Here is a 17,061-nt window from a genome sequence, read left to right on the forward strand (position 1 = left end):
AAATAACTGGCAACAAAAGTGAGTACACACTGTGTGATAACAGCTGTACATTATGTAACCAGGCAAAGCCACATGTCCTATTCATCCGGTTCATGTTTTTGATCCGCTTGACAGAACCATACAAATTTTTGTATCTTGTATTAGAGCAGTTAAAATTTGGTGCTTTGAGTACAATTCTCTCATACTGACCACTGGATGTTCAATATGGCACCTCATGGAAAAGACTCTCAGAGGATTTGAGAATTAGAATTGTTTCCCTCCACAAAGATGCTGAGGCTATAAGACGATCGGTAACACCCTGAAACTGTTACAGTACATTGGCCAGGGTCATATAGAGGTTTTCCGAGATGGGTTCCACTCAGAACAGACCTCACAAGGGTCTATCATAGAAGTTGAGTCCTCGTGCTGTGCGTCAGGTGCAGAAGCTGCTTTGAAAAAGAGACGCATGAGTGCTGCCAGCTTTGCTTTAGAGGTTGCAGAAGCAGAATGTCTGCTTGTCAGTGCTCAGACCTTACGCCGAACACTGCAACAAGTTGGTTTGCATGGTTGTTGTCCCAGAAGAAAGCCTCTGCTGGTTCACAAGAAAGCCTGCAAACAGTTTGCTAAAGACAACCGGTCCAAGATCATGAATTACTGGAACCATGTAAACTTGTTTGGCTCAGATGGTGTCCAGCTTGTGTGGCGATGCCCTGGTGAGTAGTTAAAAAAAATTGTGTCTTGCCTACAGTCGAGCATGGTGGTGGTAGCATCATGGTCTGGGGCGACATGAGTTCTGCTGGTACTGGGGAGCTGCGGTTCATATTAGGGAAGCATAGATTGCAACATGTGACATTCTCAAGCAGAAAATTATGCCCTCCCTTCAGAAATTGGGCCAAACGACAGTTTTCCAACATAACAACCCCAAACTCACCACCAAAATGGCAACTGCCTTGCTAAAGAAGCTGAAGGTGAAGGTGATGGAGTGGCCAAGTATGTTTCCAGACCTGAACCCTATTGAGCACCTGTAGGGCATCTTCAAGTGGAAGGTGAAGAAGTGCCTTTTAACATCCAGCAGCCTTTACCACAATCTGCATATTGACTAATTTAAAGTATATCCAATTTCCATTTCTATAGTATTGACACTTGAGGACATATAATAAAATAGTTGCAGAAATATTAAGTGCATACTCGCCTTTGGGGATACTGTAAATTCTGAGCAGTGAGTTAAATGTGGATGTGCTTAGGCACATTACTAACATATAAAAATCATATTCTACAGTAGTAGTTTTATTTAAACAAAATCCCCTTTTCTAGCTGAATTTAACTGAAAATCTGGTTATAGCAATTCCTGCAATTCACTGATTATACCAGATCATCTGATCGCAGCAATTCACTGATTAACAGAATAATAAGTGAAATGTCTGAATTGCTAAAGAGTATTAAAGCAGCACAGTTCCATCCTTATACAATATTCTAGATCAGGGCATTTTCTATTACAGCCTTTTGAGAGTATGGCATTATGGGATTTGGGGCTTACCCAAGGCATCTGTAATAGTCATCTTAATAGCATGCTGCATCACACAAATATACAGGCTTGTTACAGGATTCTTTAAGATACAGCACAAAAGATAATGCAGTGTGATCATAAAATCTGCAGCAAAAAATGAAACAACAAAATACAAAGTGTTTCTGAAGCTCTGATGGCATGGTTACTGTGAGTCGAGACTTACTGTTGATATCAGATACAAATATTAAAAACTAGACAAATATGTGTTTAGTTCCATTTTTGGTTCAACTTAAAAAAATAAAACACCCAGTTCAAGTTAAATACTGTAGAATTAAATGTTTAATTTGTTCCTACACTATCGGCCTGGTAAAATCTTTAAAAAAAAAAAACCATTAAAGCATCTAGCTTCATTTCAGGATGTTTTCTGTCAGTTAAAATGATCAGAATGCATATATTCAATTTTGATATCTTAAAGCTTTTGCATTTCTTAAATTTGTTAAAAAACAAAGTTGTAAACTTCTTAAAATAAAAACCAAATAACGACTCAATTGAAATATATAAATGCAAATGTACATCACTGTAGGAAAAACCCCTCTGTATTTTCCCTGAATGTGAAAGGGGGATTCTGATTACCAGATGTCTCATATGCAGCAATACAAGTCATCAAAGAGGATTGGAAGATCATTCTCCTCAGAGCTTGTGTACTGTCTGAATTATTATTATTTATTTTTTCTTGGTATGTTTCTTTATCAGCTTTCTTTGCTCTTGTTACTGTACTTATGTTACTTTCCTTTTTCCTATTATGGTTATTATTTATCTTTGTGTACTGCTTTTAATGCTTTTCATGTGAAGAAAAAAAAAAAAAAAGCATCACCATCGGTCAAGTGAAAGAATTACTCATTAGCTCTTGCTACCACAATTTCCTCTCATGTAGTATTTATAACATGTTAATTCTCTAAATCAGCTAAAATTATAACCACACAAAACTATTTATGCCAACAGCCAGACAATATGATTAGTGCCCTCTGCATTCACTGAAACACAAAAACGTCAGAGATTGCCATTGGCAACATGGAAAAACAATCACCTGTTTGTTCCATGATACTCATTGTGTCCGCACTCTGCCTGCATTTAATGTTTTGCAGTCAGCCATTACATGGCTATTATAAGTATTATTTAGGAGAGAAAAAATGGCATAGTAAAATGTTCACCTAAATGTTATTAGCAGCATTAGTACAGTAGTACAGGAGATTACTTGTAAATAAACACAATGTAAACACAAAAGGTTGTGCAAAACAGCAATGGCAGCAGTCAAATGGTTGTGCAAAAAACAGCATGTAAACAGTTATGCACTTATAATAAAATATAATATGGGTGGTGCTGAGTATTGAGTGTGCGCTTGAGTTCATGTTGTTACAGTTCAGTAACGCACAGTTGAGTGAGTGTGTGCATGTGAGTTGCAGTTGCAGTTTAGTTCTGTGTATTGAGCAGCCTGAAAAAACAGATGTTGCACACTCAGCATGTGAGGCTCGAATGCTTTGGAACCGAGTGTGTGACGGGTGTGTTGGGTCATCCACGATGCAGTGTGTTGTGTAAATGTCTGTGATGGAGGGGAGAGAGTCTCTGATGATATTCAGCTGTTCTCGCTATGTAGGGCCTTGCTATCCAAGACAGTGCAGTTTCCAAACCAGGCAGTGATGCAGCTGTTTAAGATGCTCTCGATGGTCCCTCTGTAGAATGTGGTCAGGCTGGGGGATGGAAGATTGGCTTTCCTCAGCCTGTCATGCAGCTGGTGTTGAGTGACCAGGTGAAGTTCTCTGCCAGAACACTAAGGAATTTGGTGCTCTTAAAGATCTCTACGAAGGATCCATTGATGATTGGTGGAGAATGGCCGCTCTGTGCGCTCCTAAAGTCAACAAACATTTCTTTTGGTTTTGTCAACTTTCAGAGACAGGTTATTGACGTTACATCAGGCTGTTGACTGTTTCATCTCCTCTTTGTATTTTGACCCGTCATTCTTGCTAATGAGACCCACCATGGTCTCTCAACTACATCTCACAACCATAAAGTCCACCAATGGTGAGCAGTAGGTGGAAACGAGTTCTTACACCATTCCATGTTGATATAAACACACAGACTGCCGCAAGTCTTACGCACTGAGCTGCATTTATGCCAGCACGAAACTCGGCTTGCCGTCCATCTGATTGGTGCCGTCTTAATTTATTGTTTATTAAAGGTTAGCCTTTAGCCTAACACTGGCCCTGCATTAATTAATCCGTTACTGTGTATCTAAAGCAGTACAAACAGTTGCAAAGAGTTGCTGTAAAGAGAGTGCTCCTGAACGCATGTTGCTGAGCTACACATGAAGCCGTATTAAGACATTATTTAGGGTTTGGTCTGAGCAGTAAAGCAGTCCAACAGGTCATTAAATTACACTGGTAATGTTTTTGAACCTCAGATTTCCAGACATGTATATCACTGCGAATTATTCTGAACTTATACTTTCCAGTGCTTATGAAAGGATATATATTTTTTTGACACTAGCTTTTCAACACATTTAATACTGCTTCCCCCCCAAAAAAACACAGTTGTGTTGTTAAGTTCGACACAGTATTGTTTGTCTTTCATTTCAAACTAAAAAGGAAGTATGTTTTATCACATACATTTAAAACAATGCCCTATGACAGAAAAGAGGATGTATTTCTTTTTGACTTTCGTTACTCTCAAAAATTGTTTGTTGTTTCAGTTAACCATTCAAAAAAAACAACATAAACATCATGCAAGGTTCAATTACAGGTTTATATGACCATAGGATTGTCTCAGCTTTTTTAAATTTCACTGTGTTTCAAATGGTAATTATACATATATTACTATTTGAAACACACTGTCATATGTGTATATATATATATATATATATATATATATCACATTTATTTATTTATTTTCATCGGCTAGCAATATTTAAGTTTTGTCCCACTCCTGCCCACAAAAGCCCGCAGGAAAAATGTATAAGTAGTTTTATTTTTAAATCAATTAATTTTTATATGTAGAGTGCTTATAACAATGAACATTGTATAAAAGCAGCTTTGCACAGATAATGTGGTGATAAAGAATGAATAAAAATGTTCTTTATAAGTGTAAGTTTTTCCCAGATGAGTCGGTGGCGACTGTGGCAAGGAAAAACTCTCCGAGATGATATAATCTGGTTGGCACTGAATGTCCATTTATTACATTTACATTTGCGCCATTTACATTTGCGCAGACGCCCTTATCCAGAGCGACGTACAAAAGTGCTGTGAGTCTTTATTAAATATAAATGATGTTGAGTTGTACAGTGATGATTAGATGCAAACTGTAGTCCTGAGTCAGTGTAGCAGACTGTTGACATTAACTATAGTCCAAATTCAAATCCTCAAAGCGCCTGTTCTTACTCTTCTTCTTTGATTTTCTTTGATCCCCAGGCCGAGAGAACACCATACAGAGGCAGGCCAGGACAAAGTGGGCACATCTAAGGAGAGTAGTGGGGCAGGAACAGTTGTCACTGTTCCTGCTCCTTTACCCGTACCAGTCCTGATCGTGACCCTGACCCCTGTTCTGCACTGCCTTTGCTCTTGGTTGGTATTTTAGGGTGTGTCATGAACAATATATGGCATGCCTGTTGACCCTGGATAACATCTTGAAACGTCCCCTGGGCCCTGCAGGGGGGCTGCTAAGCCAAGCTCTTTCCTCAGCCTGTCAGCCCCGGAAGAGAGGTATGATGCCAGGGAGACTTTGGGGAGGGAGCGGGACCAGATCAAGGAGGAGTGCTACATGGAACGTGCACTCCATTGTCTGCCATGCCTCTCCAGGGAAGTCCATATGCCACAGTATCCATATCGTTGAACTTAACCCAGCCATTAGGGTTGCACAAGCCTTAGTGCCGGTACCAAGCCCGGATAAATGGGGAGGATTACATTAGGAAGGGCATCCAGCGTACATGTGCAAAATCTAATATGCGGATCACAAACCTGAATTCCATCCCGAATCGGTGGAGGATGGCTTTGGAGGTGAAGAATAAGAGGATGGGATCGAGAACTGAAAAAAGAATAAGATGGTGGAAACTGAAAGAGGAAGACTGTAGTGTGAGATTCAGATTTCTTTCTTCCTTTCTTTCTTCCTTACTTCCTCCTTCCCTTTGGGACACACTGCTGGAATGCTGGAGGCTCAATTCTTGGATTTTTTTATTATTATTATTTATTTTATTTTTGTGTCCTTTTTTTTATTATTATTATTAATTCAAAGATGATTAACAGCACATTTCAACATATAAGGTAACACTTTATTTTAGGGGTTTAGAAATTAGAAAGTAAGAAATTGCTAATAACTGCTTTTGTTAATGACTAGTTATGGACTTGTAGGCTATTTACAAACTATAAGGCCTTTATTGTTTAATCGCTTATTTTTGTCTTATAGCCTCTTTACACTTGTTTCTGTCATAACGATGACCTTATTAGCTAGGAATAAAAGGTACTAGTATCTTATTAAATGTGTATCTTGCCTATAAAAGTTCCCAGTTCACTTAGTGAATGTGTAGTTTAGAAGTATGAAATAAATATAAAACGTTTTCTCTGTGCATATTTGTTCAAACTCACCTGAATGAGTATTTTAACTAACATAAATTGTTACATTTAAAAACGTATGTGAATTGTTTGAAAATTAACTGTGATTACTCAAGATGTCTAAATGATTTCAGACTGAAACTGAAGACTGAGTTCTTCAATGTCTATTTTTTGTGTAATGCAAAAAAAACAAGGGAATATGCATCTTAAACTAGTACAAGTACCAGTACACCATTACAACCCATACTCCCAAGCCTTCACTGTATCATTCAGGTGTTTGTTGGCAACTTTAAGATGGACTGTACATGTGTCTTTTTGAGCAGAGAGACCTCTGTGTGTTACCAATGTGTTCTTGGTGATTGTGGACCCGGCTTCCTTGAGATCTTTAAGCTCCTCCCATGTAATTCTGGACCGATTCCTTACCTTTCTCAGAATCATTCTTACCCCATTAGGTGAGATTTTGCATGGAGCTCCAGAGCGAGGGCAAATGACTTATCTTGTATTTCTTAAATTTTCAAATTAAAAGTGGTTTCTTTCTCACCAAGCTTTCTGCTGATGGTTTGAAAAGATGAAAGAGATTCTGTGACACGTCTTTTATGCACATAACGAGTTGATATTAGGAGTACTTTCCTAAAGTGAAAGGACTAAGTTGGGTCCGTGGGGGTCAGAATTCTTGATGATTGGTAGGGGATCAAATACAAATTCATTTATAACCTTTCTTTAATGATATTTTGGGGGGATTTTTATATTGTCTTTCTCTGTTACACCTACCATAAAAATTCTAGACCGTTCATTTCTTTGTAAGGGGGTAAACTCACAAAATCAGCAGAGGTTGAAATCATTATTTCCCCCACTGTATTTGGTACACAAAAGCATGTTAACAAAGAATGACAGTATGCAATCAAAGAATAGAGGACATAATTAATACTTGACTTAAAATAGGGCATTCAGGTTTTAATCATTCACTACATATTATAGGAAAACCCAAAACAGGACTATTTTGAAGTCAAGAGGAGACAGTGTAATATGTACTGTTTCACTGTAAAGGATACGAAAATGAAAGAACTATACAGTATGGGTTTGACAAACATCACAGTACAAGGTCTCTTTAAAATAAGACATGGAATAGTACATTCAAGTAATAAGTAATAAGTTATCTAAGATTTAACATGTTTGTTTTGCAGAATAGCAGATTAAAAAAAAATCCTTTTTTTTTTTCTTTTCCCCCCAAATGCATCATAAAGCTGCCGGGTTACCAGATCAAATATGTGTGAAAGGGCCTATTTCTGGATGGAGCTATGGTAGATTTGTCTGATGATTTTACTGTAAATCAGTGGTAAGAACACCTTTTTGTTTATACTTATCGCGGGGTCGTCCACAATGCTGTTGGCTTTGCGAATGCAGCGTGTGGTGTAAATGTCCATGATAGAGGGGAGAGAGACTCAGATGATGATCTCAGCTGTCCTCACTATCCTCTGTAGGGTCTTGTGATCCGAGACGGTGCTGATGCAGCTGCTCAGGATGCTCTTTCCTGAAGTCATACCACACCAGGCTGTTAACTGTTCCACCTCATCTCCGTATGCTGACTCGTCGTCCTTGCTGATGAGACTCACTGCGGTCGTGTCATCGGCCAGCTTAATGATTTTATTCAGACTGTACATTGCTAGACAGTTGTGAGTGTCAAGTCAAAGATAGAAAGTAGTCTTTACGCAGGTCTCATAATTAAATAATTGTTTTATATATACACATTTTTCTTGTTAAACACTTGATGGGAACATACAATATTATTGGTGCTATTCTTTCATTGTTTGGATCGCTTCAGTATTTATATATAATGATAAAAATAATACAAATAAAGAAACTTGTAACTGCTACTATATATAGATGCAGATCAAATAATTAAAAGGCAAAGTAAATGGCATTTATTTAAAACACATCAGCCTTATCACTAGTGAACGGCCAATATGGGATTTTTAGTTGCCAATAAAAGCTGATTTAAAAATAAAGGCATTCTGGCTGATTGGCTGATATGAGGCTGATATTATGCATGTAAATGAGATGCAGAATACTGGTTAAGACTATATAAACATTTGTTGTGCATAATATTTATAATATATTCTCTAAGGTACATCACAAATATTTGCTAGCTGAGACGTACAAATAAAAAAAGTTTTTATATATATATATATATATATATATATAATTGGTTTAGCAGCATATAGCTTAGCATCTTCTCAGACCAGAACATACAAAAAGATATACTACACTCGATATTACACCAATTATAGATCATTTAAATACAGCGGCTATTACTGATAAACATATGAAGGAATTTAAACATATTATTGTTACTTACAATACAGTTCTCTCTTATCCAACCCACACGACTGAGCTTTCATTCTGGATCGCACAGGATTTATAGTCCACTAAAACAGTCTTGTTTAAAAGTGACTGAGAACAATGTGTATATCTGAGGAAGATACAATTTTGAAGTACGTGATACGTTTTCATTTTTGTTAGAATTTATTTATATCACGTGTGTCCCACACCTGATTTAACATTGGGCTGCAGAACTTCCCTCTCTCTGTACTGTTTAAGTAAGACTTTGCTTCATGCCGCAGTGTTATAGTATGACACAACATAGTATTAAATTAGAGTGGCTCAGAGTGGCTTGTCTCAATTTTTCAAAAAAATCATACCAACCAAAAGATTTATCGACCACTTCGCTTATTTATACTACAAAATATTTAACTGTTCTTTACAATTTTTAAACCCTGCTCATTTTCTGTAACACTCAAATGGTTTTGTTGTAATGAAATTAAAGTTACTCTACTTTTACATTTCAAGCAGCAGAAACTGTGAAAATCTTCCTTTCACATCGCCCTTTTCATAACCAAGATCATAGCGATATTTTTCATGATGTACTGTATTTGTAAAGTGTTTTTTAGCAGTACATGGTCTAGTATCATTTAAGTGGAATCGAAAAAACTGGTTTAAATGCTAATGTATGCTTTGGAAACATTGCAGATGTTTGTAAAATAAACTATTTTGAAGACAGTTTCCACAGCATGTTTGTGTAGTTTGATGTGAAGATAATCACATGTAAATGTTTAACATTGTTTAACAAATACATTACCTTCTAGAATATTTCCAGTGAAGGAGCCTTTTTCCAGCAGTGTAAAAGACAATGATTATTCACTCAATTGCAGATAATAACGGCCTTTACTTTTACGCGGTGTCAACCCAATATGGGGAAGCTGTAGGTTCCCTATATCTTCTTCTTCTTCTTTCGGCTTCTCTCATTAGGGGTCGCCACAGCGGATCGCCTCCATACCCCCCTGTCCTCTACATCTGCCTCTTTCAACCAAACTACCTGCATATCTTCCCTCACCACATCCATAAACCTCCTCCTTGGCCTTCCTCTTTCCTCCTTCCTGGTGGTTCCATCCTCAGCATTCTCCTACTGATATACCCCATGTCCCTCCTATGAACATGTTTCTAAAACGTTGTCTCTCAATCCTGCGGTCCTCTCAGTTGGCTGTGCATCATTTTCTTCCACACTTTTTCCTTGCATTCAACTTTCTGTTACCATACTTGGATACAGCACTCTGCGAATACATTACAGGGAGCTAAAAAGAAACCAAATGGTCCCAGAGGATTTGTTACATAATCCAGATTAGCCAATAGTTATGAGGTACAACTGTGATAAATGAATACATTTTAAAAGTGGCTATAATATCATAATGTTCTATTGACCTGTTTGCCATCATGAACATGATGATAACTACAAGCAGCTATAAAGGATTTCAAAAAGGAATGTATGATACAAAATTCTTACTAAGAACGAAGAGGGAACAACCCCATTTCTGCACATACCACTGCAGAGCTAAATAAAACCAATGTTGGCAGACAAGTGACTCCAGAGATACCAGCTGAGGTAGAGAAGGTAAACATCAACTACAATTCTGGTACTTAAGAGGGATTTAAATTGACACCAGTCCCTTTTTATTTTACAGATACGAGCGACATTTCACATAACGAGTGAAAGTGTCACTTTCCGTGCCAGTGCTACATCACTCTGTGTTTAGCACTCGTTCAGCTAGAATGTTAGTGTTGCTTGTGTTCAGACATTATTTGTGACTTTTTTTTTGTGTGCAAAGTTTAATAACCCTTGCAAAAATGTCCCAAAAGATGATTTACGCTCCTTAACAATTTATAAGTAATTTTCTTTAAATAAATGTTACATATAAAATAATTTGAGTATTTTTTCGGCATGGAGCGCATTATCGTATTTTACATTCATTTATATGGGAAAAATTTTTAGCATTACGACTAAGATTCTGGAACGAGTTATGCGAGGTTCCACTGAACAGCATTGAGTAAAAACCTTATGTAAAGACTATTTACATTTTGTTTAACTATCCAAAAGGGTGTCTGCAGTCACCCAGGAAGTCTGTATTTGTAAAGTACAGTCAAGAAAGATAATGGGTAATTGAATGATTGTTTAATGAATATTTTTAGCACACAGAAACAAGTTTCCAAAACTGCCTGTCAGGTGATAGACAGAACTAACAATGCCTTTTGATCTTTTAAGAGTTAAAATGAAAGGAAATGTGGCTAAACTGGTATATTGTTGACATATGATCTCACACCTTAACAGTGTTTTAGAATGAATAGAATAGAATAGCCTTTATTTGTCACATATTACACACTGGCAGGCGGTCAGGGCCAACAAAGCCTTCTCTGCTGGCCTAAACACTATTAGAAGCACTGACCTACATTTACAACCTAAATTCTAATATTTGTTCAATGAAATTGTATTAATTTATTCCCAACAGTTTATTCTCTTCATTTCGTAGCGTTTCTCTTGGCTGCACTGCTTCCAGTACGTGTATGTGGAGGTTAGATTTTTTGTTCAATCAGATTTCAGCCTCTATGTGCTGCCATGTCAATCTAATCTGCCCAGGGTCTTCAAAGTCAGTACTGCTGGCCTTTTTACCATAGTCTCCTTAATAAATAGCTCTGCTTTAACCAATCAGCTTTCATATTCGCTCTGCACACATTAATACATCTGAGTTAGAGTTTTTTATTCCTACGGAGGAAGATAAATTTATTTGGTCGTGGACATACTTAAAAATCCATTTTGAAGAAAGCTAGACTTCGTGAGGAGGTCAGTCAACCCTGAAGCTAGCTAGCTTGTCTGAGCCCAGGAAAGGGTTTGTCCACCACTTCCAGACTAGTGAATACGAGCGGATTACAGCCTCTAAGGAGCGGTGCAAATTATGAGTCTGCATCTCTGATGAGTAGGGTATATTTTATTTATATTTTAAATATTTTTGTCATGTTATTAGACAAATATTGATTCTGAACTGCTCCAGATGATGTAGGTGGCACAGTCGCGAAGGTAGTGTAGAGGTTTGGAGTCTTAACTGGGTTTCTTACTTTAGTAAAATGGTATTTACCCTCCATATGTGAAATGCCACTTTCTCTGTAATGCCATGGGTTATTATATTTAGTTTTTATTGTATTGATGGTTTCTATAATTGCGACGTGATAGTGGTGGTATTAAGAGCTGGATTAGGTGGGGTAAAGTCCCCATTAAAGGCCCAGGTACCAAATGCACGGCCCGCCACTGACATTACAGCAGAGTGAAATTCGTTCTTTGCATATTCCAACGTGCTCAGAAGCTGGGGTCAGAGTCCTTTGAATGTTATGTTGTGTGCCTGTGTGTCAGTTGACACATTTTTCATGTTGTATTAATTGAATGTCTAGCTTGACATCACATTTATGCCATTTGTCAGACACCCATATTTAAACCCATGATCTTTTTATCAGAAGTCCATCTTAACTACTGAGCTACCCAAAATATAACCAAAATAAGATTTTAATAAGTAATCACAGGGTCTCGGATGTTCATATTTCATACAGTGCATTCAGAAAGTATTCAAACACTCTTTACTTTTTTCAAATTTATGTTGCAGTTTGATACTACAGTTGTTCAAATTGCAACAAAAAAATATTCTTGTAAGAGTTCTAAAGTTACTGTGTTTTTTCATTTCCAGATGTGTGCATGGTGGATTTTGGTGCTTGGTTTGAGGCTTGGCGCATCAGTAAAACAATTTTTGAATGATTACAAATTAATATTATTATTTATTTAATTTATTTATTTTTTTATAGCTGAGTAATAGATAGGCGTTGTGAATACATTTGTTGCACTGAAGGTTTAAATTTCACCTGTTTTATATTTGTTTATTTATATCTTTAAATCAATAGAAACTGAAACCAATCAATATAATAAAGTGTATTAGATTAATTTGGTTTATTCTATTTTATTTTTATAAAATATTCTACAATAATAAACTGTTTAAAATATTCAACTAAATTGTTTCCAAAATGTAAACTGTTGATGATGATGAAAATGTTGATGTTTACAAAAGTTAATATTAATAAACTGCATTAATAAAAAAAAAACCTCAAGCAATTTTATGTTTTGCTATTTTTTCCACTAACCATACCGAAATTGAACCGAACTGTGAGTTAAAAACCAAGGTACGTACCGAACTGTGAATTTTGTGTACGGTTACACCTCTTATATATATATATATATATATATATATATATATATATATATATATATATATATATATATATATATATATATATATATATATATATATATATATATATAATTTTTATTATTATTTACATTTTTTATTTTTTCCTCTTAGTTTTCCTGTTGTCAGGTCTGATAGTTGGGATGTGTCTATTACTGAATGTTATTATTATTATTGAAATTTTCCAGTTAAAAAGTCTACAAAATTAGACTAGGCACCTAAGCTAAACTTCAATTGTTATTGCAAAAGGTCTGAATACATACATGTGATATAATGAATACTCCTATGTGTGAATATTGTATATGTGATATTGATTTTTTATTTATTTATTTATTTATTTATTTATTTATTTTAAGAAATGTACAGACATTTTTAGAATTCTGTTTTCACTTTGCCATTATGTGGTAGATTAATGAGAAAAAAAAACAATTTGAAAGTATCAGGCTGCAACCTATAATTTGGAAAAGGAGATCTGAATATTTTCTTAATGCCTGTATGTTCATCGAAAAATGGTTACTGCTAATTCCTTATTTTTCTATTCCCTAATCCAGCTGATAGCTACAAAACATTGTTTTTAAAAGACAAAGCATGTTTACCTACTGTAGTCAGGGGTGATTCAAGGTCAAATTATTGTTATCTGATCAGTTGTTTAGTCTGTACACAATCAACTAGCTATTAGCTCAACTGTCTCAACAAATCCCACCTGGCGGAAACACGTCACGCTTCTCCTAAATGTTGTATACTTAAAGTGAAAGCTTTTAATGCACTTAACAATAAATAATTGAAAATTATCCAGAATTAAACAAATGTACTCCTGATACTTTCCTTTGCCAACATTTGCTTCTATACTTCTGCTGCAAATGTTTGGGGGAAATTTGGAAAAAGGGAAGTTCAACTGTATATTAGAGGTCAACCGATCCCAATATTTTTTTTTTTTGGAGTTGGTTATACAGTACGAGAGCAGAGTCTAGAAACTAATAATGGATGCCATGTGCTGTTTATTTTTAGTGTCTCTTTTTGTATTTAGTTGGAGTGTTACTTTTTGTTTCAGTTTAAATTAATGTTTTATTTCCCTCAATATTTATCAGTATAAACAATATTTTAATTTAGTACATTTTCATGATTCAGAATTAAATTTTTTTTATATAAAGTTCAGCACTATTTTGCATTGAGTGTTATGTTTCTGATTTTCCCTAGTCAGATGTTAGTCATGTGAAACTCACAGCTGACAGATGTTTTAGACATGTGAAAGCGGCAGTGATGTTAAAAATAGGATATAAATATTTGGTGTAACAGTGCATCATCTGTTCTTTTTGGAGTTTATGATATCCTTACTGCTAACATTTTATTATTGAGGTCATATGCTGATTTGCCAAAGCCAATTTTATGCACACTGTTCTTTGTCTTTCTCAGTTACTCTGACTACCTTAAATCATGACTGTGTTGTGCCACATCTAGTCGCAAAGCATAGATTTATTCCTGCATTTAGTTGCTGTGTACTTGTACAATGCAATGACAATAATGACTATCTATCTATCTATCTATCTATCTATCTATCTATCTATCTATCTATCTATCTATCTATCTATCTATCTATCTATCTATCTATCTATCTATCTATCTATCTATCTATCTATCTATCTATCTAAAAATCTATCTAAAAACATGCTTTTTTAACAGCTTACTTTCCAGTCACGCACAACATTACATACAAAACAATACTATTCATAGCTCAGTTTTTTAAATAATATGAAAATAATAGTTTTTGCTTAGAAACACCTCTCTTTTGTATCCAGGTAGCACATATCAGGTGAGTGGGTTTTGGTATGAAAGTGTTGTAATCTCAAATCATCAGATTAATTTGTAGGATTTTAATAAATGTTGAACATATGATGTTCACTGGTCTTAAATTGGCCTTTTCCATCTTGTATTCTCAATTCACAAATATTGAAATGAAAGTGAAATTAGTTTCTGCCATAGATTATTTTATACAAGTTAGAAAATTGGGGGAAATTGTTGCCTGTTGGGAATTAAAATAGATAGCAGATTTATTGTATTGTGTGTCACCTACTTTGTAATTTGGCTTCTTTTTAATGCTGTCTTTAGTCAAAAGAAAAACAGATGGCAAACCAGCTACTTCATTATTTTTGTAAATATTCTGAATAATCTACACCTGACACAGTATGGGTGCGTTAAAGGAGACATACATACAACATACATATGTTACATACAGCAAAATATGTCTTTAATTGTTTTCAATTAACAACAATTAATTAACAGTTTTATATAATACAACATTTATTTAAGTTAGGCTAGATAAGTCAAGTTTTCTTTTTTAGGAAAAGGTTTACCATACGCAACATTTACGCAATACGGGAATTAGCGCCACCCTGTGGATATATAAGGAATTACATACATAAATCACCCCCTGTATTGCAGGTTAGTTTTGTCTCATTTTAGTTTTTAGTTTTATGGATGTTAGACTAACATCTCACTCGCTTTAGATAAATAAAATAAAATAAAATAAATATTTCTCAATAAGGGACTAACAATATCTGTGTTAAAAAATGTTAAAAAACACAGACATCTAGTGGCAAAGAATAGATTTATTCCTGCATTTAGTTGCTGTGTACCTGTACAATGCAATGACAATAAAGATAAATCTATCTATCTATCTATCTATCTATCTATCTATCTATCTATCTATCTATCTATCTATCTATCTATCTATCTATCTATCTATCTATCTATCTATCTATCTATCTATTTAAAAACATGCTTTTTTAACAGCTTACTTTCCAGTCACGCACAACATTACATACAAAACAATACTATTCATAGCTCAGTTTTTTCAAATAATATGAAAATAATAGTTTTTGCTTAGAAACACCTCTCTTTTGTATCCAGGTAGCACATATCAGGTGAGTGGGTTTTGGTATGGAAGTCTCTTAATCTCAGATCATCAGAATAATTTGTAGGAATTTAATAAATGTTGAACATATGATGTTCACTGGTCTTAAATTGGCTTTTTCCCTCTTGCATTCTCAATTCACAAATATTTCCACTTTCTGGTAAAATATTACTTGTTTGAAAGTGAAATTAGTTTCTGCCATAGTCATAGATTATTTTATACAAGTTAGAAAAGTGGGGGAAATTGTTGCCTGTTGGGAATTAAAATAGATGGCAGATTTATTGTATTGTGTGTCACTTACTTACACTTACGTAATTTGGTTTCTTTTTAATGCTGTCTTTAGTAAAAAAAAAACAGATGGCAAACCAGCTACTTCATTATTTTTGTAAATATTCTGAATGATCTACACCTGATACAGTATTGGTGCGTTAGAGGAGACATACATACAACATACATATGTTACATACAGCAAAATATGTCTTTAATTGTTTTCAATTAACAACAATTAATTAACAGTTTTATATAATACAACATTTATTTAAGTTAGGCTAGATAAACCAAGTTTCCTTTTTTAGTAAAAGGTTTACCATACGCAACATTTTAAGCAATACGGGAATTAGCGCCACCCTGTGGATATATAAGGAATTACATAAAACCCCCTACATTGCAGGTTAGTTTTGTCTCATTTTATTTTACACCTCTGCAGGAAAGCAAAGTAAAATATACACCAGGAGTGGAATCTGGTTTGTCTGGTATTTTGATGGTGAATATAAAGCATGTTCTACACTACAGCCAGTCAACGTACTACAGAAACTCAAGAGGATCAGAGTGAAGCCGGACTGGGACAAACGAAAGCTGACCGGCTCAGTCACACACACTGTATAATTACTTTCTCACACAGGATTCTGTGCTATGTTTCTGTTTGGTAAAGTATATGGTTCAAGGCTTCAGCAACAAATTAACTGATCCCAGTAAAGTACTGTTGTTCTAAATGCCAGAGACCTGGCCGATTAATGGCACCTGCTGTAAAATTGTCTGTGCTTACTTTTTTAAAGATTTAAAACATAAAACAGGCACATTCCATATGCTTTTGACCAGGGTTGGGCAGTAACGCGTTACTTTTGACAGTAACTAATACTGTAACCTGTTACTTTGAAAAATAAAGTAACTTCGTTACCGTTACCGTATGGTGCGTTACCCGTTCCTTTTTTAAATGAATGAATTTGGTCTGAAGTGTAGACTACAGTCTAACCTGTTTACAGCAGCGACGCATTGTAGATTGCGTCTACAATTATAGATGCTATATTGGTGGATAAACCACTGTAAACAGGAAGAAGACGCACTGTAGGATTGGTGGATTACCGGATTACCCTTTGTATACACGAAGAAGACACACTGTGGGCGAGTTTCCGTTTATTCAGGTCTGTGCGGCAGTAATGGCGAGTCGAGGCG

The 17,061-nt window shown here is 35.4% G+C and overlaps 1 protein-coding gene and 1 long non-coding RNA gene across 6 annotated transcripts in view; one reads left to right on the forward strand and one right to left on the reverse strand.

The window, feature by feature from the left end:
• LOC310723689 (nectin-1-like) overlaps positions 1-12,555 on the forward strand; it is a 62,418-nt gene extending 49,863 nt beyond the window's left edge. Inside the window, exons 9-11 of one of the 5 annotated variants that reach the window (XR_014532743.1) lie at positions 4,948-5,114; positions 7,329-7,420; positions 12,147-12,555. Coding sequence is in view for 1 of the 5 variants with exons in the window: in XM_083537069.1 (XP_083393195.1) it covers positions 1-22 (22 nt within the window). In the remaining 4 variants the exon portion in view is untranslated. Of the gene's footprint in view, positions 1,118-2,122; positions 2,156-4,947; positions 5,462-7,328; positions 7,421-7,565; positions 8,254-12,146 lie in introns of those variants that run through there. The other 4 variants (XR_014532744.1, XR_014532740.1, XM_083537071.1 and 1 more) reach the window with 4 other exon arrangements.
• LOC310723805 lies at positions 8,704-12,565 on the reverse strand. Its single transcript, XR_014532786.1, has 2 exons — positions 11,824-12,565; positions 8,704-11,771 (listed from the first exon to the last, which is right to left on the reverse strand). It is a non-coding gene; the product is annotated as an uncharacterized lncRNA (long non-coding RNA).
• Positions 12,566-17,061: the final 4,496 nt, after the last annotated feature.

The sequence above is a fragment of the Silurus aristotelis genome, assembly GCF_946808225.1.
Source record: "Silurus aristotelis genome assembly, chromosome: 3".
In the NCBI taxonomy this organism is placed as follows: domain Eukaryota; kingdom Metazoa; phylum Chordata; class Actinopteri; order Siluriformes; family Siluridae; genus Silurus; species Silurus aristotelis.